The following is a 27,879-nucleotide window of genomic DNA, read 5'->3' on the forward strand; positions in this document are numbered from 1 at the left end:
ATATAGACATGTACACAATGTGGGTCCCTGCAGCATCTGCGCTCAGCCTGTGTAGTAGCTGGATCCTGGATCCCAGTCTCCCCAGTTGCTAGCAACTGGACATGTGAGCCCCTGAGGCTATAACCCCCACTCCTGTTCCTGATATCGACCCCTCACTCAGACACACACGTGCACACGCACGCGCACACACACGTGTTCTGGTCTCTGCAGTAGCTGGCTTTGGACAAACACCCCATCCAGTAGCTGGTCCTGGACCCTTGGTCTTTCCAGGTGCCTCCTTGCTGGAGATGCCTGTGTCTGTGCACACATACAAACACACACAAACAGGTCTCACATGACTTTCAGACTCCATGGCCTCTCCAGCAGCCAGCTGGACCCCTTGGTAGCTAGCTTCTCCCATGGCCTTGCCTTTTCCTCACCCAGGAAATGAGTGAGAAATGACATTTAGCAAGACAGGACAGTGGTGACTGGGCAGGGCACAGGGCATGGCCAGACAAGTGTACCTGTTTACACTTGACCAGCCCTTTTTATCGCTTCATCCCTTTATTTTCCTACCTTTGTTTCTCCCCAAATCCCCTACACCCATCCCTTTTACCACTTTTTGGTTCCTCTCCTAAACATCCCATATATCTTGTGCAATCCTAAAATGCTTTTCCCCTGCATCCCATAATGTGGCCGGCACCTGCAGGCAGTGACCTTGATAGTTCAAAAGGTGATTGAGAGAGCCCTCTCATTGCCTCATGCCGATGGGTTTCACACCAGGGCAGTGGCTGAGGTGCTCCTGCACCTGGGAGGGGCCCAGCCAGCATGTCCCTGTGAGTCCTTAATTTGGGTTCCTGCCTGCCACTGTGCCCCTGTGCTCCTCTGGGTTTATGGAGCTGGGCCTTAGATGGGCTGATGGCTCCTGTGATGGGCCTGGGAGTAGCTGTGGCAGGGCGTCATTCAGGTTCTCTCACCTGCCATCCTCCTGGTGCTCCTTTGTGTGTGTGGTTTATGTAACTCCCTCAAACAAAGGACTGTTATTTTGGTTATTTTTTTGTTTTAATCAAACCCTAGCCACCACCTCTCAGAAAAACTCCAGCTAATGGAGAAGGCAGCAGCATGACTCCTTAGCAATGCAGGCTGCCAAGAGTGTATTAAATCCTGTCGTCTGCTCTGTTCTCTGGCTTTTCATAGCACATTGGGCAAATTGATTTGATTTGGCCAGTAGGGAGTAAATTACAGAAAGTCAGTCATGGATGTACAGTGCCAACTAACTTTCTTTTATCTAGATGGGTTCACATACCATTGCATATGCATGTGTACCTTTCCTCTCCTGAAAGACTGCTAGATAAGTAGCTCTCAGGCCATTTTTCTTTTCATTATCCACGATCTTTAGTGATGAATAGCTACCTAGCACTGACACAAAAGCCCAAACAGGCTGTGTTTGCAGAAAGGCACAGTACACCACAAACAACCGGCTGTAATCTGCATTGGCTCCAGTTCAACTCGCCTACATGTTCCTGTGAGTTAATTCCCTGGAGTGCACACATGCACATATCACGGGGCTCTGCAGAGCCGCACCCCCAGAGATTGCCCACCAGTCTTCACCGTGAACACACCTGTTCCAGCAACCTCATCCAAATACAAGAAAGCTAGAGGAAAATATTAAGCCTGTGGGGGGTGTGTGTGGTTGGTTGGTTTTGGTGGTCTTTGTTTGTTTGTTTTAATTTTTTTTCCCCACTGCAGCATCTCCATGTATGCATAAGGGAGATCTTGCCTTAGGTGGGATTTATTAGGTCATCTGGCAGTTCTCCAAAGTAATGCAACAGAATCCTAAAACAAGAGCACAGATTAAGAACCTGTCAGCACCAGTGAGCAATCCAGCTGGCAGTAAACCATAAGAAAAGATCAAGCAGAATAAAGTCAATATAGCATGGTCTTTTCACACAGTAGAGATTCTCAGCTGAAGTAATCAATGCAGTATCCATTATCAGATTAAATTAAAGGCAAGTAACTTAAAGGAAGATAGTCATTTAGCAGGACCAAGAACTGCAGATGGATTGCTCAAAATTGAGGGGGAGTTAGAACAGCTGAGGAAATTCAACACAGATAAAAATAAAATTAGGCATATGAAGAGAAGATTTCTTGAACTGTCACTATAATTACTATTTTTAGCTTGACTACTACCAAATAAGAATGAGACTTTAAGGTTATCTGTATTTAAGATCTGTAAAAACACATTGGCCAGAAGCACTGAAGAAAAATCCCAACAAACTATTAGGAAGTAGAGAACAAACAGAACTCATCATTTTGTGGCTGTATGAGATAGTCATACCTTTTAATACGGTGTGCACTTCTGGTCTCCTTGTCTCAGACAGGATATAGTAAAACTGAAGAGAGTGCAAAGAGAAGCAACAGTGCAATTTATGGACCCTTGGAGACAGAAATGACTGCAAAGGGCAGATTACATAGATCAGGAAGCTTAATCCAGATGATAAAACTATGGGTGGCAAAGCGAGGGTGACTTCTCTCTGCTGCAATGCAAAAGCCTGTGAGGCATCCAACAGAAACTAGGAGGTGGCAGGTTCAGCACAAAACAGAAGGGATGCTGCCTCACACTGTGAAAGTGTGGGAATTCTTGCCACAAACACCATGGGTACTGAGGGGGTATTTGGAAGATGGATCACTACCTCCTTGCCATGCATTTATATTCTCTCTTCCTCAGATGTGAGTTATTGCCTACTTTTTGCAAGAAGGAGATTTTAAAAATAAAAAAGATGTGAAAGTGCACAAGCCACACAGCGCAGGGAAGTTTCTGGTGCTAAGTTGTGTCCTTCTGAGCAGTTTCTCAAGTGCAGTTTCTCAAGCACTCCCACGGAAATTGCCTTCTGCTGCTGGTACCAGCCATCACCAGTGTAGGAAGTTGTATCTGCAAACATGTGGGTTGGCTTCTCCTGGCCCAGTGTCTGGTCTGAATGTCATTGCAGAGTTGAGTCCCCCTTAGTTCTCCAACCAGCATGATGTCTCAAAATGATGAAATCACTGGTTACTTTGCCAGAACAGAAAAACGTCCCACTTAGGAAATGCTCTTGCCAGACAGGTAATAATGTGTTATGTTGTTTTTTAAAAGCTTTACATCCTTGATGTGATAACTCTCATTTGTCTTGCTGATCTTTCTGATTTCTGTTTGGCAATGGTATCCTCTCATAGCATGTTGGGCCACAGTAAAATGTACATGAGGAGGATGTCAGGTATTGAGAAAAGCTGCTTTGCATTCTTTCTTGTCAGTCTGGTGGGACAGTTTTTGTGTGTGCTAGTGGCTGATAACATGTCAGTATTGCACTATTACTTCTTTTTTTTTTAATGGAAGCAAATATATCTGCGTAAGGTTCTCAAACTGGCAGTGCTCTGTACCTACAAAAGGAGTAAATCAGGATTTCGAGATCTTACTCTGCTGTTGTTTCTAAGGTCGTTTTTGCATGGCTATAAACTTACCTTCTGTCTTTTATACTTTTATTGAAGTCACTTTACTTCTACTTTTGAACCCCTCGTTATTAAAATCATGCCAGTGCATTTGCTTTTTTCCAGTATGTTCAGATTACCTGTAGAGTTACTGGTGTACAATGAGGTTTTGGGTTTGCTTTTGGATTAACTCTGCAAAAATTGTTGGCTGCCTGTGTTTTTAAACTGAAACTGGGTCCGTACAAATGCAGAAGTCCTTGCATAGGGACAGAGCATGGGGGATGTCACTATACAGTGCTGGATGGAGCGAGTAATCCCAGCCAGACCAGTCTGACAACTAGAGAGTTACTGAGCATCTGTACATCACCCTTTTGAAGGCTTTATATTCCAAGAGCTTTGTAAGCTTTTGTGCAATATGGCACAAATGCACAGAGCAAGTCTTAATCTTATGCTGAAAATGAGTCACTAAGCCCTTTCAGAAAACATACAACTAGCAGTACACCGTGAGGCTGTCACATTTGCAAAACACAACAGGCTTTTCCTCCCCATGACTTAGCCAAGAAGTGTCTGCATTTCAATGGTGAGTTTAAATCCAGCATGGGGACTCACCTTCCTGGGCGGAGGCTGGGATGTACTTACTAGAAAACAAAAGTCAAGTTTGCAAAGAAAACACGGAAGAAACAACAACGTGGATTTTTCACTCTGAGTAAAGGGAGAAGTTCAACTGCTGACAGTGTCAAGCTAGGGGGGGGGAAAAATGCTGCCTTGTGTGTTTTGAGACTGTCTGGCTTTAGGAAAGTGAGGAATACTGACCAAATATTACTATGGGAAACTGTACCTTGTGTCTGTTCATCAGATTGCTGCTTTAACGATCATCAGCTGCTACAATTGTTATCCATGCTGCAAAACTTTTTTCTTCATCAACAGTTGTGACTTTGATCACCTTCTTGTCCCCATCTCCTAGAAATGTCTTTGCGTCCTTTGACTGCATGCATAAATGCCCTTCCCTGTCTAATCTGTAGTACTAAAAATCAGCTTTTTAATGGGAGTAACACCAGCTGACTTGAAATAGCTTCAGGAAGGAGACTGCCATATATATAAAGCATTTAAGCAAAGTAAGTCTTACCTGGAATTTTGGAAAATGCGTAAAATAACATCACAAAATAAATTTTTTTGGCAAATTTTGTGCCTGAGGATTTCAACATCTACCTTCTTCCTTCTTATTCTTAGTTTTCTGTCAGGTAAGAGGGAGAGTATAAGGATCATTACATGTCAGCCCAACCTACTGCTTGATAACGCAGCCTGAATTGGGCTCTAACTCTTCATCTGATGCTCTCATACTCTCCCACCTTGTTCCTCAGGGGAAGCACAAAGCTATATATTCAAATATACCAAATAAATGTATCCAAGAAGGAGACTCTGTCTTTAAATCAACTACTGACCTTGATTGCTGATGAATCTGTAGGCACTTCAGCATTAACCAATACTTGTGGCTTTTTGCTATCTGGCCCTTACTTTGCATGTCTTCTCTTTGTCCATTGCAAATACAGGGACCTGGAAAACACCTCAGTGTTGTTATCATGTAAGAAAACCATACTGTGACATGTGTTTTTTTTTTTTTTTTTTTAATTAAATATATATTCTTTAACACAAAACCCCACAACCAGTTTAGGTGATGGGGCTATTTTTGAGAAGCTGAGTATTACAACATAATGCAGGGCCATAGAAGTCCTGGGCCATATCTTAGCCTGCCATCTGCTTTCCAAAATAACATGTCCCACCAAAGTCTTGACTTTCTGATGTAGTTCCTGCCCCGCAAGTGCTGGCAGAGGCGTTGGCCTGAGGAGCTTTCTGGAGCGTGACTTGTGGCAGGCCCTGCACTCAGCTGCCGTGCCAAGGCAACGAGGCTGGGATGCGCCATCCAACACTGACAGACTTGGAACCAAGGTGGATCCACTCACCCTGCAGGGTGATTCCAGTTGCATATTGTCCTTAAGCAGCATCCATGTGGTAATATGTTTTAAGTGCAGCCCCTCAGCTGAAGAATCAAAAAGGCTAAAGATTCCATGTTGATTAGTAACCTCTGGAGTCATACAGATCTGTAATAACTACTTACAGATCAAAGACATTTCAAGTTCAGCGTATTTTAGTATGAAGATACAATTAATGTTGTCATTTCTGTAATTAAAGTCTTTAAATTAGTATTTTGAAGAAGCCAGTCTATTATTCTACTTATCTGATTGAATACATCAGTATTTTGAATGATTTTAACATCCAGGTGTACAATCAAATTTTGGTCCCAGTTAGCCAGGGCAGAAAGTTGCTGTATGATTTGTAGGTCCCTGTAGGATTATCCCAGTTGGATGAATGGGACTGAGAAGGAAGAAAATGCTGTAAAAATTAGAAAACTACAAATGTTGTAATACCAACCTTATCTTCAGTCATTGTTGGCATTGGTTCTTGTTGGTAAGTAAGTTATTACTTTGATTGTGCTTATCTAGAGAAGTAAAAATAGTGAAAATGTTCCTTAAAATGTTTCCATTTGCAAGTCTCAGTCCTTGAACCTAAGCAAGCAAATACTTGAAGATCCATTTGTCCTTGATCTCTCTTCTGAGGTTTCCACCCTTCCCTGAAACTGTGAATTGGGAATGTTAAAAACAATAAAAGTGACTTGAATTTATCTATTTATATCACATGTATATCCACTTATATTCCAACAACCAAGGCAAATTCTTCATATTTTAGGCTTGAAAATTGAGACGTAGTTGTAATAGTAAATAATAAATAAAGAAGTTTTAATAATAAATAATAAACTTGTTATGATACTGGTCCCAGAGTTACCTCTCCAACATACTGCTATGGCTGTCAGTGTTAACAGGGGCTGGGCTGTAAGCGTCTCTCCCAGAAACTGCAAAGCTTATTTTCTTGCATGAAACTTCACATGCTGGGCAGACTGGGTTACAAAAGACAGTAGAGTGGCTAAAGCAGTTTATATTATCAGTGATTTGGAAAAAAAATTGTCTTGATTAATCTCTAAATGTTTTTACTCGTTACAATGGTAGGTAAATGTTAAGGCACCAAAATCTGGTTTAAACCGAGCTGTGCATTAAACACAGCATTGTGCCAACTCTGCCACATTTGAGTAATGGATTTAATGAAAACCAGACCCAAGATATTTCTGGCTAAGTTCCTCACATGTCTCTTTTATCTTTGTCTAGCATCTCAAATTGCATGAACAGTCTTCCTTGAAGTTGTTGTTGCTGATGTCCTTTATAAATTTCCAATTTTCATTATATGCACTGCCTGTAGTAACTCCTAACTATATAATAATCATTTGGATTATAAAAGGCAGTGTTCTACATTATTTCTCAGAGATGAGTTAACTCTCTTTTCTCTTCCTTCTTCTGCGGTTTACAATATTGGTATAGTAAATACAAGCATTCATTAATTTCATTTAGTACCATCCTGCTGCTACATACAGAGATCACAAATGTTGTCATGTAGTCCAGAACAAAGAAGTATGATCAGCAAGTTGTGTTACTACTATTCTGAAAGCTCTGCCCCTGCAGTGCCTTTGGACATGGTGTATGCCCACCTGTCTTCAACCTTCCCAATGGCCTGTGCAGGGTGTGGATTCAGGCTGCTGCATAGCAAACAGTTTGGTTTCAAAACCAGCCTCAGGGGTGCCCTCTGCAGTTATCATGGAACTACAGCCCTGGTCCAACTGTGGCAGTCAAGACTCAAACCAAGTATTCTGTGCCCTCCCTGACGTAAGTCTTCAAAAAATACTATAGACAAATGTTCTGCGTTAATGAGTGGAGTTGATGGGATAGTATTTTGCCCATGAACTCCAAGAAGCAAGGTGTTGTAGGGCACTGCTATGGTCTCAAACCTAGATGAAATGTGGAATTACCAAAATACATAATCTGTCAAGGGCTGAACAGTCCCAGTATCAAAAAAATAATATAATGAAAAAAAACCAAACCCAAATGCTCTATCAAATTCCACACAGTGCAGTACAACGGCTGTTTGCAACTGCTACGCAATTCAGATGGAAAAACCCCAGTATTCTCCAGCTTTGACTGGTCCAATTGAAACCTCCCCCCCCAAATGCTGCTTCCACTTTGTCCCTGGGGAGGTGAGGGAGAGAGAGCTCACTCCATACTCTCAGTTCACTTATGATACCATACATGGGGGAAGGCCCTGAATTCCATACACCATTTCCCCCTCCTTCCTGTCCTCTTCCTCCACCCCAAATATCCGCTTAAACCACTATGGTTTTGGTTCAAACAACAAGGCTAAACAGGTGAAATTTTAAATAATGATTAAGGATTCTTTTTATTCAGTTAAGTTTCAATATCATTACAGAAAATGTTATGGTACAGAGTTGTTTAACATTAGTTTTATTTCTTTGCTCATTTAATTTCCACACGAATGCTGGTAACACTAATATCTGTACAAGATCAGTCTTTGATTTTTTTTAGTTTTTAATTCTGTACATTTTTAAATGTATTGGTTAAAAAGGCTGTCAGCACTTAAGGAAGCAATTTTTTTGTTTGTTGAAATAAAAGGTATCCAGTTACTGCCCAAGAGTACTGAGCTGGGTGGCTGCTGGGACAAGAGAGATCCCTGAATGCGCAGCGAGGTAAGGAAACCTCGGGGCTTCATTGGGTTCCCAGCGCAGCCACTCTGCTTTTGGCACTGTGCACATCAACACGAGATACAAGATAAAGAACAAGCAGAAGCGCTCTGTGAAGCGGTTATGAAGCATACTAATAAGGGAAATCCAAGTGTTGTCTACGCTAGTATAAATAAGCAGACAGCCTTGTTTTAAGAGCGTAAGTAGTTGTATCTTAAAGATGAGAAAAAACACAAGTTCTGCAGGCACCTACTGCTGTCTACTAAAAGCTACCGCTATTAGAACTAGCATTGAACACACAAAGCAATTGCAAGGAAAGGAAAAAGTTGCTTTGATATAATCAGAATAAATTTCTTTGTTAAGATTTGTTTTAAAGTTTTTTTTAAAAGGTATTTATTTAAATTCCATTTGAAATATAATTCAAGATGTTGACTATACTGATCAACTTTTATCCAAATCAGAAAAACTAGCTGTGCCGTTGCATATTACAGGATACAGTCAATGATATGTGGACATGCATCAAAGCTTCACTCTTGCTGGTGACATCATAGCCTTCCAATGACCATGACATCCACCACCTCCCCCTTGTGAAGCTCCACATACTGCTCTGTCTTTGGAGGTAGCATCAACAGTCCATTGGCACTGCGCATACTCATCAGACGACTGCTCATCTGATTCCCTGCAGGAGAGAGAGAAGAAGTTCAGCTAAGTTCTCAGTTAGTTTCAAAAGATGCAACACACCATGTAGGAAACGAGAGCTGTTCTTACAAAGATGTTCACGTTGCTGACTTATTAAAGGAGCTGGGATCTCGCCATTGCAAGGTGGATAGAAACAGAGAACTCTGTAGAGCATCAGCCAGCCTCTCGTTGCTCTGGCTCTCAAAACTCTCATTTCCTTTGCCTATTGCGTTCCTATCCAGCCTTCCACATTATCTGTACCTCATATCTTGTCATAGTAAATTGCTTTTCTGTTGGAATTTCTAATCCTATCAAAACGACTTTACTTTCCAATTTGTGTATCTAATTCCAATTGTACAAAGACTAAAACCAGCAGAGTCTAGAATGCTTTTAAGGTACTGTTAAAGAATAAGTTTGATTAACTGTATTCTTCGCTCTGAATAGTCTCGTGTAACGGGAGTAGCTTAGCACTAGTAGTTAAAGTAGTTGAAGCCCTAGGCCGCAAGAGCTGATGGAGAGTAAACTTTTTGATACAACTAATGCTGCTACCACAGAACTAGCCAAATCTGGCACACGTGAGCAGAAACAAGTACCAACAAAACACTTCTAAGAGAATGAGGTAACTTCAGAAGGCGGCCAGCCCAGCAACAAAGAAAACAAATAAAAAATCAAGAGATCACCAACCAGAATTAAGTGATTGAACTTAAGGATTGGGTACTGGGTGGTCTGGGTATAATTGGAGGGGGTGATTGGGGTTAGGAGTCCCTCTCCAGAGACACCTAGCTCGAGCTGTCACCTGAGAACGAAGGAAAGAGGAACTGGAAAGCTTCACTTAGACACCTTCACTCGGACATCACATTTTTCAGGGGGATCCTAGGGTCAGGCCCCTCTATAGTTATATATGGTTATATATAACATATATCACCTCAAAAGAATGGGTTTCTTTGGGACACTGAGCTTCACAATGTGTCCAGAAGATCAAAAGTATCATATTGATAGTACTGACAAAAAATGAAAATGCAACACAAAGTCATGCCGTTTAGTTTCTTGGTTTTCAGACTTCCACGTTGACAGAGAAATCATTCCAGACTGTCTGCTTGTGTAAGGAAAGAAGCGATGCACAACAAAACAGAGTTAAATCAAATAGGGTGTTATAGACATAAGTAATAGCTTGACTTATATCTGGAAATATGTCAGAGGCTGTGTGATCTTAGGAGTAAATGGTAAGAACTTTCTCTGAATTAACAGTAAGATGCATTTGAGCTAATGTTTTCCCTGTGGCAACTCATAAATCATGCTTTGTATTGAACAATTTGGATGTAGCAAAAAGACAATTATTTGTTGAAGGACCTGAATCTCTTGAGGAACTGGCAGAGTCTGTCTTCCAGCAGTATACAGCTAAAAAATATTCAAATCTAGTATTTACCTCGACTGCATCTGAGGATCCAGAAGTATCCCTAGGTGGCAAACATGACTAATAAAGGTCTTAGTCTGCTTTAAGAGAACACACACAGCCTCTGCTATCTCTTCTACTTTTCCAGTTCTGCTAGAATCACACTTCTTTTATTTGTACTGTTCCTACCTAAGCCCCAACCTGTGTTTATTTACTGCACGCACAAGAGCAAATATGACTGGGAGTGCAAGTAAGCACAGGTGGATGGTTATAAAAAGCCATGTGTGCACATATACAAACGCACAGGTGTATTTCTCTGTGTACGTGTACAGAGACAGGTGGTTCAGAAAAAGGAAGTTTTAATGGTTAAAATGGTAAGTCATATCATGACAGAATTTTATACCAATGTACATGTATGCATATGCACAAGTATGTCACCAAATCAGCCTGCATAAGTACACATGCTTGGTTGCTTTCAGACATATATGTGGGAAGGCAAGGACCTGTGTGAGTGTGTCTGTCAGCCTGTGTGACTGGGCACTAACCTGTACTCTGTGCCCAAGGTAGTGGTTCTTGGTGATGCCAAGTCAGTATGCACCGATGATATTCTGGGCGGGGGTCCAATTTTACATCACATGATAACTGTAGAAGAAGCAGAGAAAGGATGAGAATGTCATGCATGCAGATTGCACTGGCTAAGATATCGGAATCATCTGCTTAATTGTTTTTCCTCAAAAGCAGTCTTTTTAAAAACTTGCGTTTTGAAGTTTGATAGTGTCTAGTGCAAGACCAAAAGCTGTAGAAGGTAGAGACTGCAGTATTTAAGGGAAATACAACTGTGATATTATGGTATCGAAGTGTATGATGGAGTGTACATACACCAAGTGGAATATTCCAAAGCTGTTCCTTTACTTTAAAGACAGTATTTCTCTGGAAAAAAAAAACAACTTTATTGTTTCTGCTCTCTGGATTACACTGCATAAAGATAAAAAATTTATTCACATTCAAAATCCTGCTAGCTCTGACAAAAGGGAAACGGCCAATCTTTGAAATGAAAAGACATACAGGAGATGGCTCACAATGGAATTTAGTGGAACACACTGGAAAATTCATGCAAAAGTGAGGATCACTCCAAATTGCTCTCTGGTTTAAAATATTTTAGCTGTGAGATTAAGAAAAATCTGGATGCCTGAGGGTAAGTGAGAGACAGAATAAGCAGTAAGAGAAAAGTGCATAGCCAAGAACACTAGGAAAACAATAGAAGGTAATGTGTTCCTTGGTACTTGATTTGAATCAAAAATAGAAGAATAATACATTATAATGACATGCCTTGAATTTATATTAAACGGAGTTACAATATCCATGATTTATTATAAGAGTGAAATGAAGAGTTTAAGGGATTTATATTGCTGAGGGTGGGGGTCATGTGGGTTACTTATATAAATAACTCAAGAACAGAAAGGCTTTAAAGTTTGTATTTTCTGTCGCTAATACAGAACTATCCAACTATTTAGGTAGTCCCACATTACTCTGCTTTATTTACCACAGGTTAAACCTTTTTTTTCTTCAGACAGGAAAGCATTCTTCCGGCCTGACTGGCAAATGGCTGCCTCTGCATCTGTATATCTCGCTGCATTAGATGGCCATCTAACTCCTAGAAATTATGGGACTAAATATTACCATTAGCAGAGATCGAGAATGTACCTCTGCTTTGTGTAAACTTCCTTTGACGTGCCATAATTAGTCTAAGGCTCAGATTACCCACACAAGACAGCCTTTCAGAGCCCCAAGAGCTTTGAAAACTGTGCTTCAGCATCTCCAGAGAATTTTCACATGAAGGACGACCTCCTTACCCTGGCTTTGATGATGGTGGGCCGAGGATCCAGGATACCCTGCATTTTCCTCAGTGCAGGAACAACAAAGAGATTGCAGGTGACGACGGCTGACACAGGGTTGCCTGTTGGACAAAGAACAGTTGGTGGTGAATTCCTCTTGATTTACTCTGTGAAATGCTGAAAGTGATCTCATGTTTTTATAGCAATTGGACCCTCAAGGACTCTAAAGAGCTTTTCATGTTACGTACAGGAGATGTTTCATTCAAGGCTGGAGTGGCACGTGGCGAGCGCACCTGTTGAAAGCTGCACTGTGTGGCTGACAGCGAACTGCCACCCTGCCCTGACCACAACTGCCCCATGTTCCTCAGGCCCCAACATTTGCCTCTGTTCCTCCATCACCTTTTCTCTTATGTCTGGGGCTGGAGCAGGGTTTACTGTGCACAGGTATGGGTCCTAGCTGATAGGGCTCTTGATTAATGATTAAGGTTTCCAAGACCTATGGAAAAATAACTTTCAATTCCCTCACAGAATGTCAAAATTATTTACTAGTAATTCTGAGGAGAATTCTTCTGACTTACACATTTTCTGCTGACTGATAAGGGAGATGTGTGACCAATGTCTGTTAAACACCACTTGTCTTACACATCTAGACTTCCCTAGATGTCAGTTCTAAAGCAAATACTACAGTCACACAGATGCTCCATTGATCTTTCCCCTGGAAGAAAATGTACAGCAGCAACTAAAACAAGAGAGACAAAAAGCACTAGAGGTGTATCTGAAAGCCACCAGCTTACAAAGAATAGGATTCCTTGTGTAGTCAGATATCCATGCAAAGCCAGAGCAATAAGAATAAAATAAATTCCTCCTGATTTAAGAGGATAGAAATTTGTAGCCAGATCTCTAAGGAAATGTTTATTCTGTACATGGTGATTTCCAGGGCAATGCTGCATGCAGGAAGTGAAGCGATGCTGCCCTCTTTTGATTCCATGGTACGATCATGATAAAAAAAAGCAATTCTGTGACATATTCCTTGGCACTCTGTCCTTTTTGCCTCCATTTCAATACTTCAGAGTGGATGCACTGACTTACATGCACAGATATTTACTGTGAAGGTGGAGGGAGCTGTAGGAAAAAAACACCCCTGTATAGTGCTGCTTACAAAACACAAGGAAATTGTTGGATGGAAGAAATCATAAGGCCTGTACACTTGCAAATTCTGAGGACAGGAACAAGAAAGAACTCCTTAGCATATCCCTATAAGTCAATCTCTTCTGGAAATTTCTGGGAAAACCTTGCAGGTACCTTCCTTAGAGATGCCAACACCAGACAGAGGTACTGTGAAATGTCATTATTCTGTTTCATATCTGTAATCTATGCACAGCAACAAAAGCAATCCACAAAACATCTTACCTGGGAGTGCAAAGATTATTTTTCTTACACCATCAATATCCAGAGTTGCAAAAGTTGTTGGCAGGCTATGGAAAAAGAAAGCTATTTAATATCTGCACTAGACTCTGACTGAACATTATTATGTTATTATTTAAAACATTTGGAAATGAAAACAGAACGAGATCTCTCTCTCCAGCAGCAGCTCATTAGCACCTGCTGCTTATTCCACACTGAGGGTACAATCCTTTCCTCATGATGACAGAACAATTACTTTTTCTTGGTATTCAGCCATGAAGTTTTAAGTAGGTGATTTTGCTTCTGGTGAGGAAACATCTAAGAGCAGATGAATCAAAAATCTACATCCTGTCTTTATGCTAGAAGTCAATTAATGAAGAAGTAATACTGAAATTATGCAGTTACAGAGCAGTCTTTGTTTTTCACAGAAGGCGCTCCAAATTTTTCTAACATCAGTGACTCTGATTTCCTTCACTCCACTGTCTACCTCAGTGGTGACGACGGAGCAGTGTTTCAGCGCAGCCAATGCAGGAGCGCAGGCAGAGCTGCAGTCAGGTACGACCCAGCTCTGCCAGGGGAGAGCCCGCTCCGCCTGTCACAGCTGCTCCTGAGCCATCTTCAGGGACCTGTTACCAGGGCTGTGACAGTTATACAAACTGCGCAGTAATGTGATGGCTTCAGAATGTGGCTGGCAAAGAAAACGGACTCATCAGTTTTAAAAAGTTTTCTATATACTTATGTTCAGATCATCCATTTACACATTAGAAACTATACTTTATAGGAACAACAATTAGGCTGCGTTCCTTGGCTTCATCTTGAGTTAACAACGATCACCTACTCAGCAGATGATAGTTGCTGACCAGCAGCAACTCTGGAGATTTGCCATGCTTTGATCATTATTACCTCGTTTTGTATCTGCTAGAACTAATCAATATCCTGTTTTACCAGGGGAAACTGGTGTTTGAAGTTTCTCTTTTGAAATGTCTCTAACATAACGGGAACTATGTGCCAGACCTCCAAATCTTATAACCAGTGCACAGTCTGAGGTAGATAAAATCTAACTGCTAATTCACGTTTACTGGAAACTCTGAATTCTCATATGAGATTTCAACACCATCACTGGTAAAGTCTGCTAGACAAGATGCAGCCTAACATTAGCTCGGCAACTTTCAGATCAAGCAGAGGAATGGTAAATCCCAGGCATCACTCTGCAGTCATGTAGCACATCAAAATACAGGAATACAAAGCAAATTCTGGCTTCACTCTTGGAACTTACTCAAGGGAATTTTTCCCAGTATAGTAATCACAATTCATATCTAAGGCCTTTTAAGACAAGTAATAAAAACTAAGACACATATTTGCTGTTGCACTACAGCCAATGCAAATGAGAGTGTTTACAGATTAGCTGACCAAATGTTTTGGTAGCAGTAAGAAATATGGCATAAAATGAAAATGGATGCTTGGGTAAAACACGATTTCTCAAAACTTTTCTGGCTAGTAACTAGAAAGTTTACTGCTGCAAGTCTACAGAGGGTTCACCAGAAGGAAGAATTACATTTGCTTTCAGATAAGCCAGAACCAGAATTTAATACTCTGAATTCTCTACATCAGGTTATCCATTCTTGTCAGCAGCAGAGGCTGGAGTGCAGATCCCACATTCGGGACTTCCCCGCATCGGTTGTAGCAGCATGACCAAAGCAGTGAGCAATTTCCAAGCCTGGGCTACACCCAGCACCGGAAAAAAACATACTTTCAGCTCACTTGTTCCTTTTATAGAAGCAAGGTGGTGGTAGTAGCAGCACCAGCACCAAACCCACATGCAGTTCTTTACTGGATGGTATGCAGAGACAGTAAAAGTATTTGTCTATTTTCACAGCAAACAGCTGCTTTCTGTTCAGATCCCTGGCAACAAGCTATGGGCTAGAGGGAACCATTCCTCAAAGCTGGTCTTGGCCTTGTGTTACTGGGCTGTGCCAACCCAGCCTGCAAACAAACTGCCCTCCGTGGTTACCGAGGCAGAGCTGCAAACATCTTCCCGCTACTGTATTGTGAAAGGGAACTCTCTATTTTCAATACATCTAGTTTTCATTTTCCTTACAAAGCACAATTCTAGACTTATTAATTATAATAGCAGTGCCACAGCAAATGAAAGCAACGCTGAAACAGTTTTCTGAGGCAAACTAAACACATAAAGGATTGTGTTTACTTTAAAATTACTATGCTCAATATGCCAATTAGATAAAAATTCATAAATGGCTGTCATTCCACCTCTCTCAAGAAATTGCTTGTTTGCAGGAATATGGCTTATGCAAATTTTGAAGTGAAATGAGATGCTCATTAAGCAAACCAGCAGTTAAATGTCCTTATATTTACCGGTTATTTCATAACAATGGTAATATCTGAGCTCTGTGACCACAGGGAAGACTGTGGCCATGTTTATACAATGCTGGTTTCCCCCCAGTCCCCAAACCTGATTTGCAGCAGTTATCAGAGAAATCTCTCCTATTGATCAAGAGCAATCCCTCTGTTCCAGTTAATTTCACCCATAAAGTTCCTGACTAATCTGAATAGGACTGATTTTGCTTCTTTTCCCGTATATATCTGCCATGTGGTTTATAGTATATTTGGAAAACTGAAATGTACTGGAGCACTCATATGGGGTATTTGGCCCAATACAGCCTCCATCTATGCTGCCTAAGTAGAAAGATTTCTTACCCTGGTTTCATAAAAACTCTGCCAAAGTGAATCTGTGCATGAAGATCAATATCCAGCACCTGCTTAAGATAGTCCTGTTTAAATTAAAGAATGAAAATCAATTAAGTAACATCAAAGTGGCTTACATCATTTAAGCATTCAAAGCACTTAATTAACATCAAGTGAAGATGAAAGACTTTTCATATCCTTCAAGTGCTACAGTCCAGTGGGGAATTGCCAGTATTTGAACGAATGTATGTTCAAAAAGAAGAGGTGAAGAACAGACTCATTTTAGGTGCCAAACCTGACTCCAGAAGGTCATTGTAATGTATTTACATTAAAGTCAGTTGCAGCATCAGAATCTTAGAGGACCCCACAAATATCTACTACTAAAACATTTTCTATGTCAAAGATGGAAAAAAAGCCTTTATGGTTCAAAGTTAAGACTCATAATCATCCAGTTATTTAACTTTTGCCATGGAAGCTCTCTAGCAGTAGAGTCAGAGATCTCCTAGTACTTTTGAAATCAATACTGTACTGTAGAAATCATAGTTTTCCAGGATACTGTAATTATTGTAATTTCTTGGGGACATGGTCTAATTCACAGTGGTTGGGTTTAACAGTCCTTAGAAAGGAAAAACTGCTTGTGGTTTGTGTGTTCAAGTTAAATGATTTTGCATTAACACAATCGATCCAGTTATTAAAACAAATTGAATTACTTGTTTAGTCTTTATTGCTATCCTCAGAAATGTAGTATCCTGTCTGTTGTGTTTAGTGAGATTAAAGACACAGGACATAACATTCAGCTGTGAGGAAAGACTTTGGAAGCAGTAAATCTGAAGCTCCCTTGCCGTTTTCCCATCTTGTGTGTGTGTGTTTGTTCAAATACTTGGAAAGCAGCAACTTTTCTCAGCCAGGCATGAATTCTCAATTACTGATTGCATTAACCCCGTTTTTACTCTATATTTACTTTTTGGATGTTCACAGTTATTTCATTTAAACTGTTGAAAGCTCAGTATCAGAGGAGTAACCATCAGTGGAATATAGAGCTTTCTGACTTTATGCTGTTGCCTCTAATTCAGACTGGGGATAAATTAGCCAGAAATGCCTGTCAGACCATTCAGCAGTCCACTCACTTCCCCGTGTTCCTGTGTCGCCACATTCCCAATTTAAAGACCAGCACTTGTCCTTGATTGTTTTTCTAGGAATACTGAGGACAGTAATGGGATTGAAAGTAATTTGCACTGGTTTAACTGGTTATCCATTTTCACGATGTATCCAACAATATGATTTCTACTCAGAAAAGTGACAAAAAAAGCACTCATGTTTGCCACCTCCTAGTGACTGTTTTTAGTATCTGTTAATTATAAAAGGAGAGATGTTTCTTTTACCTGCCAAACTCACAGATTCAGCCTGGGATCAAAAAGTAATCTGAGTTTTCCTTCGCATAAGTCATGATTAATAAATGTCCTGCAGGTTCATCTACGCCCCACCAGCATCTGTGTATCCCTATTTTCTTTGATGGTTTTGGCACAGGGGTTACCAACAGGAACTCAATCAACAATTCTGTTAATGATTCAAAAGGCAAATATATCAGCTCACTGTGTCTCGTATGTATTGCCTCTGTAGGACTATCAGGCGCAAAATGTGATAAAACTATTTTTGTAACAGATAAAGCTTTGGCGTATTCAGAAAACAGATCTGCTGAGTAAGAAAGAGCTATTTATATACTCAGGTTGCTTTTCGAAGTACATTCAAAGTAGCTTTATTCTATCTACATTTTACCTGCTTTAAGAATAAAATGAAGTCTGTTGCCTTCTTGTGCTGTTAACCAAGCACCTTCCTCATCATAACTACCTAAATCATTCCTTAAATAAAAACATATTTGCAAATCACTCACATCACAAAATCTTCCCTGTTGTACCATATCTACTATAGTACAGTAACAAGAACAAAAGGATTGAGGATAGCACAGAAGACTATTTTCTTAATTAATTCACATTTAAGTGTTCTAAAAAAAGTAAGATCCCTTTTTAATAAACATTAATACAAAAGTAGAAGCTCTGATGACAGACTCTGGCTTTAAATTCTTACATATATCGTAGCAAGTCATACTTAAATTTAGCATACCTTTTCCCCCATAGATACACCTCCTGATGTAATGATCACATCAGCACGGCTGATACCCTCATTCAGTGCATTCAGTAAATCATCTGGGCTACAGAAAAGAACAGGCAAGCAGATTAGCGGCACGGAACTATTACCAGTTGTAGTGTGTCTGTGTGCACACATACAGATGTACATACACACACGTATTTTAAGAAAGACACAGCGCCAGGATAATATCTTTACCTTCTTCAGCCTCCACACTGCTCTATTCAAGTGAAGAAATGCAGCCTCATTAAGTGAACACACCGTTTGGCACCTTTCTCTCTGAAAGCTTTGCAACAGGAACAGTGGGATACTTTAGGTTGGGACTGAAGACCACTAATACAAGTGTCAAAAAGCATGTAATTTGCACAGTAGGTAGCAATACAAATTATGATTTAGATGAGCTGACAGGGCTATATAAAGGGACCTGATACATGAAAATTACTGGCCACCAAGCAGGCTGCACTGCTACCTGTCTAGATTATTTGGTGTGTGCAGAAATGGGGGTAAGGCTCATGTCAAACTTCCATCAGTGAAAAGTGTGAGTAAATCCTTTGTTTATGTTGCCCATTAGAGGGCTCTGCAGCAAAGTCAGCTGTACATCTGCTTCATCTTGAAAAAACACAGTCCATCCCGTTCAAGGGTCTGTTCACCTTCACGAGAAACAGTGTAAGGGGAGCTGCGATGTTCTCCATACAAAGAGTATAACTGCGAAGGTGAAGGATAGAAGCTGAGTATATTTCAGTTTTGGTATCTCTGAAGTGGCCATTAGCCACCTAACAGCAGTGCTGATGCTAACAGAGTCTCAAGGCATGCCGTGGAGAAACTCGGTTACACAACTTTCACAAGACCATAGGAATCCGAAAGAATCTCCAGTATATATTAAATACATACATTGCATTTAACATTTGTGAACTGACCAGAAGCTGACTGATTGCTACAACTGTATGTAAGGCTCCTTCAACAGTATGTTTTTACTTTAATGATCCCGAAAGTTTTCACGCAAAGCTGTTCCTTCTTAGAATGCAATTGAATGAATGGGCAATAATGCCAGTGATTGTATAAAGGACTTCATCTGGAATACAGCACCTCAGTTAAATGCCACAGGTCTCAGAAAGAAAAATCCTTTCCTCTGAGCATCCTGTCTTTGCCCATGGTTTAGTGAAACAGAAGCAGCAGTTTGCATTACATGGTGCTGTGTGCACTGCAGTCTACGTGACACAAGAAACACTGCACTGCTTCACTGAGTAGATATCTCAAGTGCATACAAATCCTTCACATTCCTCATCTCCTCACCTGAGAGTCCTTAAGTGTCCACTACCCTGGTTAGGCCTTACAGGTAGAAATACTCAAGACCCTTTCTCCACCATGTTTAGTGACTGATGCAGCATCTTCTTTGGCATCCCAGTGTGGTTATCCTGCAAAAATTTTCTATTTGTGTTGGGTTATATCCACTCTTCAAAGTCATACCGCTTTGTAAGACGTAGGTAACAATCTACAGCAGACAGAAAGGCAGATCGCTGGTGCCATAATGTGGGCTGTAGTCAATCAGACAGAATTATATACTGCTGTTTTTTAAAGGGAAACAGGGCCTGCAGATATTATGGCATGCCTCCGTGACTTTCGTTTAAGGTACTGGATATCCTGGATACCCTAAATGGCCTACAAAGAATGGCTGAACTCCGTTTTCTTTGGAAGAAAATATAGAACATACAGACTGAAGAAAAACCACTCCTCCTCTGCTCTTTAGGAAACAGAGACATTTTCTCAGCTGCCCCTTCTGAAATCTCAGGATAATTTTATCCAAAAAACAGCATAAGTCTTTCCTAGTTGAAGGCAAGAGGAAAGAAGCAAGTCTGTCGTTGGCTGCTGTCGGTGTCTTCTTCAGAACCAATTGTTCCACGTCTAAGTAGTAATCTGTGTGCAATACGGTATTACTTAAGACTATTATACAGTTTGCAATAGGAAAAGTCTCTCAAGATTTAAGTATTCCTTAATCTTTGCCAATAAGGGTACAGATTGAAATGCAGCAAGGAAAACTCACTCATTACACAGGTCGATGTAGATCCTTCTTAAAGCCTGATGACACTTGGACACTCACTGCACTATCACTAGGCTGAAGCTGCTTTCAGGATATTTTTCTCATTAGGTTGTGATGCGGTTGAAGACCTTATCTGGAGCTTGCTCCAGGCTGTTTCATTTTATCTTGCTTAATTATTCAGAAGTTATTCATAGGGAGGAAGACCACCTGTCTGGAGACATCCTAATTCTGGATTACGAAGTGGGCTTGCTTTTGGTTGTGGTTTAAGAGTAATGGAAGGGATAGTAAAAAGCAAATGAGTCTATATTTAACTGTTGTTGAAGTTTAATAAAATGGAAGTGTACTAAATAGATATGCATGCTGTGTGTATATATATATTTAAAAAATTAATTTGGAAAGGAATAAAACCCAACCCAACAACCCAAAATATGTCCAAACTCACAGCAGGTGAGGGCTCAGTTCACACCTGTGTTTATGAGGGTACCATACCACTGGAATAGTTCACTATAGGGTTTTTTTCTCTACATGTCATGTAAAAAGTTGAAGATTACTGGACATGCTGCACTTTTTTTAGCATTTCCAGTAGAACAACTCGTATAATATATCCCTTTCTTTACCGTCTCTATAATGCAAGACATTAAAAATTCTGTCTCTGTAACTCTATCCAACCAATAGCACTCTATATCCTCTTTAGGTAGTTGCAAAATGCATTGAATTCTTCCAAAATGAAAGATGTGATAGAAATTCTATTGTAATAAACTGAATGATTACACTAGTTTGGTTTTTATTCTGTAGAAAGGAGACATTTACAGAATTCTCTCTGTTGCCTTTGTAGAAGGCTTCTCTCTTCTTGCCATACTTGGCACATTTCTTTTTGTCACTCACGTCTGTAAAACTTTCTATTCTACTTAAGGCTGGTAGTTCCAAGATTCTGCAATTAACACAAAATGCTCCTTACAAGAGTCACCTACTGAATCTTCAATCAACATCGTAGCAAACATTTTCCTTGCCTTTAGTGGATTTAATGCAGAGAGTTATCATTCAAATTGCATATTAACACATATTTGGTATAATCAGATAATAAGATACTACTACTCGTTTCATTTGTTGTATAACAATGAGCAGCTTCTCCTTTGGACTGACAATGCAAAGGGAATAAATAATTGAAGACTATTAACTTCTGAAAGAATAGACAAAATAACTTTGGCATTTGAGCATAACAGGACAAGATTGTTTTAAAAGGCCTGAGACAAACCACGATGAAGCCGAGAAATAACACTCACTGTCTGAGCAGGTACAAATTAGAAGCTATATTCTGAAGCCCTGGGCATTGCTAGGGGCAGGATACTGGATTAACTAGACTAATGGTCTAATTCGCTATGATAAATCCTTTGAAATGTCTTGTGAAAGTACCATTCTCGGATATTTTTCCTTCAAGGACAGAACTGTAACAGGTGCTCAAATATAATGGTGAATACCTTAATCAATGTAAGTAGATTTTGATGGGAAGTCTCATTTCCAGATAGCAAAACTGTTTCATTTGGTAATTTTCAAAGTCAGAGTGACATTGTGCACAAGAAGAGCGTGTGCTGTTCTAACATGCTGCTATTGATCGAAAAAAATATTCTCTCTATATGCTTCAGATCACATCACAGCAGCTTCTGTAAACACAACCAAGAAAATTTGTTTTATATGCAGCTTATAAAACTTTTCATATAGGTAAGCACAAATCCAAACCTTCTCTCAACAGCAGAAACTTCCATCTACAGTAGATCGTGTCTGCACAAATATTACGTGTATTGCACATACATTTTTGAAGCTGCAGACATAATGCTTTCCGTAAAGAGTCCATGTAATTTTAAGTATATCTTTATAGTCTCTGCTAATTTTGCCAGTCTGATAAACAGTATTTGCTTTACTACCTCAATTTGCTGACCCTCTTTATCTAGCTTTATGGAACAGAATGAACAGTACAATCTAGAAATGAGTGGGAGGGTATCTGTTGTGCATAGAATACATGAAGCAGATGCATGACATTGCTGTTGACACGCCACTTGACTTCATTAATTTGAAGAGAGGGCTTGCAGGATGGCAGTATACCGGAGCAGGAACACCTCCTGGATTCATGAAAAATTCTGATTATCAAAGCTAGTTTGTGGAAAACATTTATGCAGTGCTTGATTACTGAGCTGTCTTTGAACTGAAGAGATACACAGGAGCTTAAAAACTTCAACAAGAAAATGATGTAAGCCTCATTAAAATAGACATCAGCCATGCAGAAGATTTTTTTCCTTTATCTCTCTCAAAAGAAATAGCTGCAGTACAGTCAAGACCAAAGAATTCTCTATATTTGAAGTGCTGTTTGGAAGCACCCTAAATTACAGTGTAGTTTTTTCTTTCAAATAGAAATCAATGTCTGTTAATTCATTTCTGTTGATCCTATTGTTGTGCTTCACTGTCATTAATTATAAATCTGTTAGCCCTTTCTGTGATACAACCCCTAACACCAGCAGCTTGATACATGCAATTAAACTGCTCAGTTTAATAATTTAATTTAGGAAACAAGTAACAAAAAATGGTGATCTGCATCACCTATCACTCTGCAGTAAAATGAGTGATCATTGTAAAATCGAAGTGGAACATTTAGTTAGGACAGACTTATCAAGCCGTTGTCACAGTACAAAACCCATTGTTCATTAGTAATTTCCAGGACCATTTTCACCAAGTTCTTTGCCACAGTAGTCTCATTCGTTCAAATTAACCTCATTACCTGACAGTCATTTCCAGTCCTGTTGTTCACTGCCATATACAGCTATTACTGTTGGGTCACTAATAGAAACACTTGCGATTGCTGGACTTTTCTATGTATCAGTTCAAGCTTTTATAAACCCAGTTCTTCTGGAAACCTGTACTTGCAAAATTTGTGCATGCAAACCACCACAGTCAGAACCTGAAACCTGTGTGCTTTACAGATAACTTGGACACAGATACAGAAAGATATGCATGCAGCATAATGCACCAGATGCATGCAGAAGTGTCTATTGTGAGCACAAAAGCAGCGCTGGGTAACCTTTCTTGCCTATTGTTTTAATTTATTTGAAAGCATTTCAAGTATTTCAGTTATATGCTGAAATAACTACTCTGTCAGACATGATTTCTCACAGATTCAGAGGAGCTACAGATTCCCGGACACATAATGAAAACTCAAGTGCTGGCAGTGACACTACACTAATCACACTAAAGACCAAAGCAGACTGGCTGCTCCTCTAAACCACAGCACTTACTGTGACTTCAAAAGGCTACACGCTGTCTGTATGTACCCTGAGTCTAGCACGTGTTGGCCATGCCTACACAAACTGGGAACAGTGGTTTGTGCTAGTTTTGCATCTTATGAGGTCTCTTTTCTGCTAAACAGATCTCCCAGAAGAATAAAAGAACTAAGGTACAAGGACCTGCTAGAAATTCCCCTTGTATCCAAATATCCCAATCAAGACTCTAGTTCTACATCAGAAACAAACTAAAACAACCACCCCCAAATCAAGAATTTACTGAAGTAAAACTTCCATCAAAAACATAAAAGACTGTACTTATTGTACTCAGGCAGAGATCTCATCAAGCTCAATGACATTTCTGTTTGAGGAAAGATAGGACATGGATTTGATCCTTTATGATTAACTCTCATTTTTCTTCTTGTGCTCTTTCAGTTGAGGTGACAGATTTCAAAACGAGTAGATAAATGCATCTAGGCATAAAGACAAAGTCTGCCACCTACTTTTCACCTCATGGCCAAGAGGAATATTTTGCATATCAGTAACTAGCAGGATGCAGAATAGTGAACAGATGCCATATTCAGTTTAGCCAACTAAAACCAGGCTTCTGTAGAATGCAATATTGAATGTATTTCAATGAATGTAATTCAATAAATGAATATTTGAATGCCATAGGAATCCTGTGTTTTGACTAGGATGGTTTTCTAAAGCAGAAGATCTGATTTTGATGATGTCTGTAGGAACATATGGGCACTCTTCTGAAACTGTATTTGTTTCAAAATTCTCCAGTGTATTTCATCATGTTCTCAGAATGTTTCTTCTACCTTCTGTGGTATTTCCCTGGATCACTTTGAACAGATGCGATATGTTTTCCCAAAGAATACAGGCCAGCTTGTGAGGAAAGCTGGAATAATTACAGTAGCTTTTGGCTTGTTCAACACGACTATGTAAGCTTTGTCTATCTGATAGCAGGATAAAAGAATTTGTCTTTGTTACTCTTTGCTGCTCCTTTCATTGATGCTGCTGCGAATAAGAATGCTGTTTTGCAGAGTATTTTTTCATGTTATATTTATGAACTCAGAGACTTTGATTAGAGGTCTTCCACTCTCTTGCTGAAGTTAGCATGAGATCTGCCTAATGCCTTCAACTTTTTCTCTGTATTTGGATGATAACATATTTTACTCCATGTTCTAATGAAGTGTTTCAGAAGACTCCCACCCATACATACGCCAGAATGACAAAAGACCAGAGAGGTCAGAAAAACAGATACCTATGGGAGTGCAAGAGGAAAAGGTCCCATGTTGTAGAAGGCAGGTGGTTATGTACTATGGAGCACATACCTACATGAAGGTAATACATTCTTGATGGTTGGGTCCTGTATTGCATTCTCCTCTGCTGCCTGCGTATGTTCATCTGCAAGCATTTGCTTGTGAATTGTAGTGATTTTCTTTCAGCAATGCTGAAAGAACAGGACCAAAGGTTTGATAACAGTTGTCTTAGGTGCTGTGCCATTGTACTAACCTGTGGGCACTATATCCACTCTAAATCCAGGCTAGTGTGTGTCCACTGAATGTAAGAAGAAGTCTGAGAACAGCTTGTTTCCATTAATTAATAAATTATTCCTAGCTATTTTACTAGCTGAGGACAAGGAACTTTATCCCAATACTTACCAAAAATCCATTAGTTTTTCCAAAGAAGGTGAATGGGATTTCACTGGTAAAGATAACAGCTTCTATTTCATCTTCCTTGTTATGAAGGAAGTGAAGCTATATGGATTCACTGAAAAGTTTTCACTTTTGGAGTGGAAAATACTCAACAGTTGTAGTTGTGTTGAAATAATACGACTGAAGACTACACCGCACAAGACAATAATCAATGGCAAAGACACTGTTGATCAGTAAAGATGACAGTGAGTCTGAAGAGTAATTAGTGCCAGTTGCTTATAGAAAACAAATAGTATTACAAAATCTGACACACGGTGACATGGTATCGTTATCACAGAATTTCTTACCTTTTGATTTTACTTTAGCTTCAATTTGAAGTAAATTTAAATAAATTTTAAGTGAATTTTAAGTCAATTCATCCCCTTGTAAACTGGTGTAATTGCTATTGAACTATAGTATGGATGTCTCTACAACAGGCAGAAATGCAGTCCCTAAAGGCAATGCTTCAAAATTAAGGTTTTATCTGTAAAGCTCCACCTTCTACAGAATCATCACTTCATCACTTTGAATACCCCCTGTCTCCAGAAGAAAAATGACTTGGAAGCCACAAGTCAGAGACAATATAAAAAGGCCTTTTAAAGTCCCCTGTTGTCAGTCATGTCTGAAAACTAATAGTTATTTTTTTTAGAAAATGTCAAATCAAATATGACATTGATTTTTGTTTACTAAAACACAATACTAAAAAACTCCAAGAAGAGTAAACTACAGTTTATTAGAAATAGGTGAAGGAACAGAAAGAGAAACTTATCCTGTTTGAGACCAGCAAGTCAATTTTTTGACCGGTCTCAGTCAATGGAAGGAACTAGAACCTCATTTGTCTCTACAATGCTGGACTACATTCCTTCAAGCACAAAGATGCTTTTAGTGTAAGAAAATGCCCATTGCATTTTCTCCTGTTCCGGAAGGAGAAGCATTTTCTCACTTCTGATGCTTTGGGTGGAAAGGATTTATGCTAGGAGGTTTTTTTTTGCTGATGTTTGTCCAGCACTGCTTAGAAGAGCCCAAATGCTCACTGAATGTGTCCTCTAGATTCATGCTGTCAGCAATGCTATATGAACAGACTTGTATGAGGTATTCCAAGTTTATCACCTGCTGGTAGATTCTGCATATTAATCTAAAATGTTTTTAAAACTGCAGGTTCTTGTAAGCTAACAGCACTTAAGTTTTCTGTGATGTGTAAAGCATAATGCAAGATTCTAGTGGGTTGATCTCTTTAGTCATTTAATGAGGAAAACCTAGATTTATGACAACATGGCTTCAGCATCAACAATCAATTGCTAAAGAGGAACAAGGCTTTTGAAGGCTAAGGATATGGCAGATCAATTAGTAACGAGTACAGAAACTTGTATTTCTTGTCTGCAAAGTAAATTTTAAACAATAACTCAATCCTCTAATAGGTCCATTAACATCAGTGAGGAACCTCAGGTGACCGAAGTTTTCAGGTACTAGCCTTCAGATGCTTTTCATTACTTTTCTGCCTCTTTTAAATTCCTACAAAAATTGAACCATAGCAATTAATTTTTCTGTTACTGGAGAAAATGATGGGTGGTTTACTCTTCCTCTGTTATCACTCCTGCCCCTTTGGTCTGTCTGTGATAGAACGTTTCTTCCTAATTTGCTCTATTTTTTTAAAGGGAAAAGCCTTGATGGCTAAAGATGTTTGCTGCTACTGACTGGTGTTCTTGGTGTTAACAGAATTTTAGTTTTATCAGTGTTGTGTATGTCTACAGTGCACTGGTGCATAAGAACTTAACTGACAAGGCAGTGTTATTTAATGAACAGAATAAAACACCATTTGCTTCTGTATGGCAACCATAGGTAGAATCTGTGCTCCAAGCTCTGTACTGACAGACACCTGGTCACGCCTGCCTGTGAGCATGCATGTGCCTCAACATCCCAAGTGTTTTAAAAACGGTGCTCACCCATCTGGTAGGCCTGTCTCCGCAGTGTTCTGGAAGCTCTGTGTCTCTTCTTCTTTAAAAACATCTGGCTTCCTGAGGGTAAAGGAAGCAGAAGGGGTGTAATAAAGAGCCAGGGAAGGAGAGGGGCTCCTGGGGCGGAAGGGATGTTCTGTGCCCAGCTGTGTCTCCTTTGCTGGCTCTGAATATTCAAAATCATCATGGAAAACGCTGCTTCTCTGCAAGGCCAGGCAATGGGAGAGAAAGGGATTGCACGGGAACACCTTTCTGTTCTAGTAGGGCAGGCTTCTCACAAGGATGAAGAATCAAGCTATGGAAGGATTCAGGCTTAGCTGGGCATACCAGCAATGCGACGTTCATCTTTCCTTGAAGAGTCTATGGAGAAACCTCTGTACTCGTCTTCCAGACAGAGCAAAATGAAGTGTCAGGCACCTTGACATTTTGGAAGGTGCCTTTCCCACAGATACTGCGAACAAAATTGGAGAAAGGCTCCACTGAAATATTTTTACTCACACTTTCTAGCTTATTTGGGAAACTGGTCTCAAAGGCATATTAAATGTCACCTTCTTGACTGCAATGGGGAAAGGGTGGTATTTATCCTAATTTTATATCTCCATAGTCAATAAAGATGTCACTTCATTCATGAGAAGCTTCATACCCAGCTACCCTGCTATAACAGGCAGGATTA

The 27,879-nt window shown here is 39.9% G+C and overlaps 1 protein-coding gene across 13 annotated transcripts in view; it reads right to left on the reverse strand.

Annotated features, from left to right (window-relative positions):
- Positions 1–7,756: 7,756 nt before the first annotated feature.
- Positions 7,757–27,879, reverse strand: part of GPHN (gephyrin) — a 293,554-nt gene continuing 273,431 nt past the window's right edge. For 7 of the 13 annotated variants that reach the window (XM_071809320.1, XM_071809321.1, XM_071809318.1 and 4 more), the window contains 7 exons: positions 27,195–27,266; positions 18,218–18,305; positions 16,109–16,182; positions 13,400–13,464; positions 12,008–12,111; positions 10,700–10,796; positions 7,757–8,762 (listed from right to left, as the gene is read on the reverse strand). In XM_071809320.1, the coding sequence (XP_071665421.1) occupies positions 8,629–8,762; positions 10,700–10,796; positions 12,008–12,111; positions 13,400–13,464; positions 16,109–16,182; positions 18,218–18,305; positions 27,195–27,266 (634 nt within the window). In that variant the 3' untranslated portion in view covers positions 7,757–8,628. Of the gene's footprint in view, positions 8,763–10,699; positions 10,797–12,007; positions 12,112–13,399; positions 13,465–16,108; positions 16,183–17,478; positions 17,654–18,217; positions 18,306–27,194; positions 27,267–27,879 lie in introns of those variants that run through there. The other 6 variants (XM_065839334.2, XM_065839333.2, XM_065839332.2 and 3 more) reach the window with 3 other exon arrangements.

The sequence above is a fragment of the Patagioenas fasciata genome, chromosome 5 (genome assembly GCF_037038585.1).
Source record: "Patagioenas fasciata isolate bPatFas1 chromosome 5, bPatFas1.hap1, whole genome shotgun sequence".
Lineage (NCBI taxonomy): Eukaryota > Metazoa > Chordata > Aves > Columbiformes > Columbidae > Patagioenas > Patagioenas fasciata.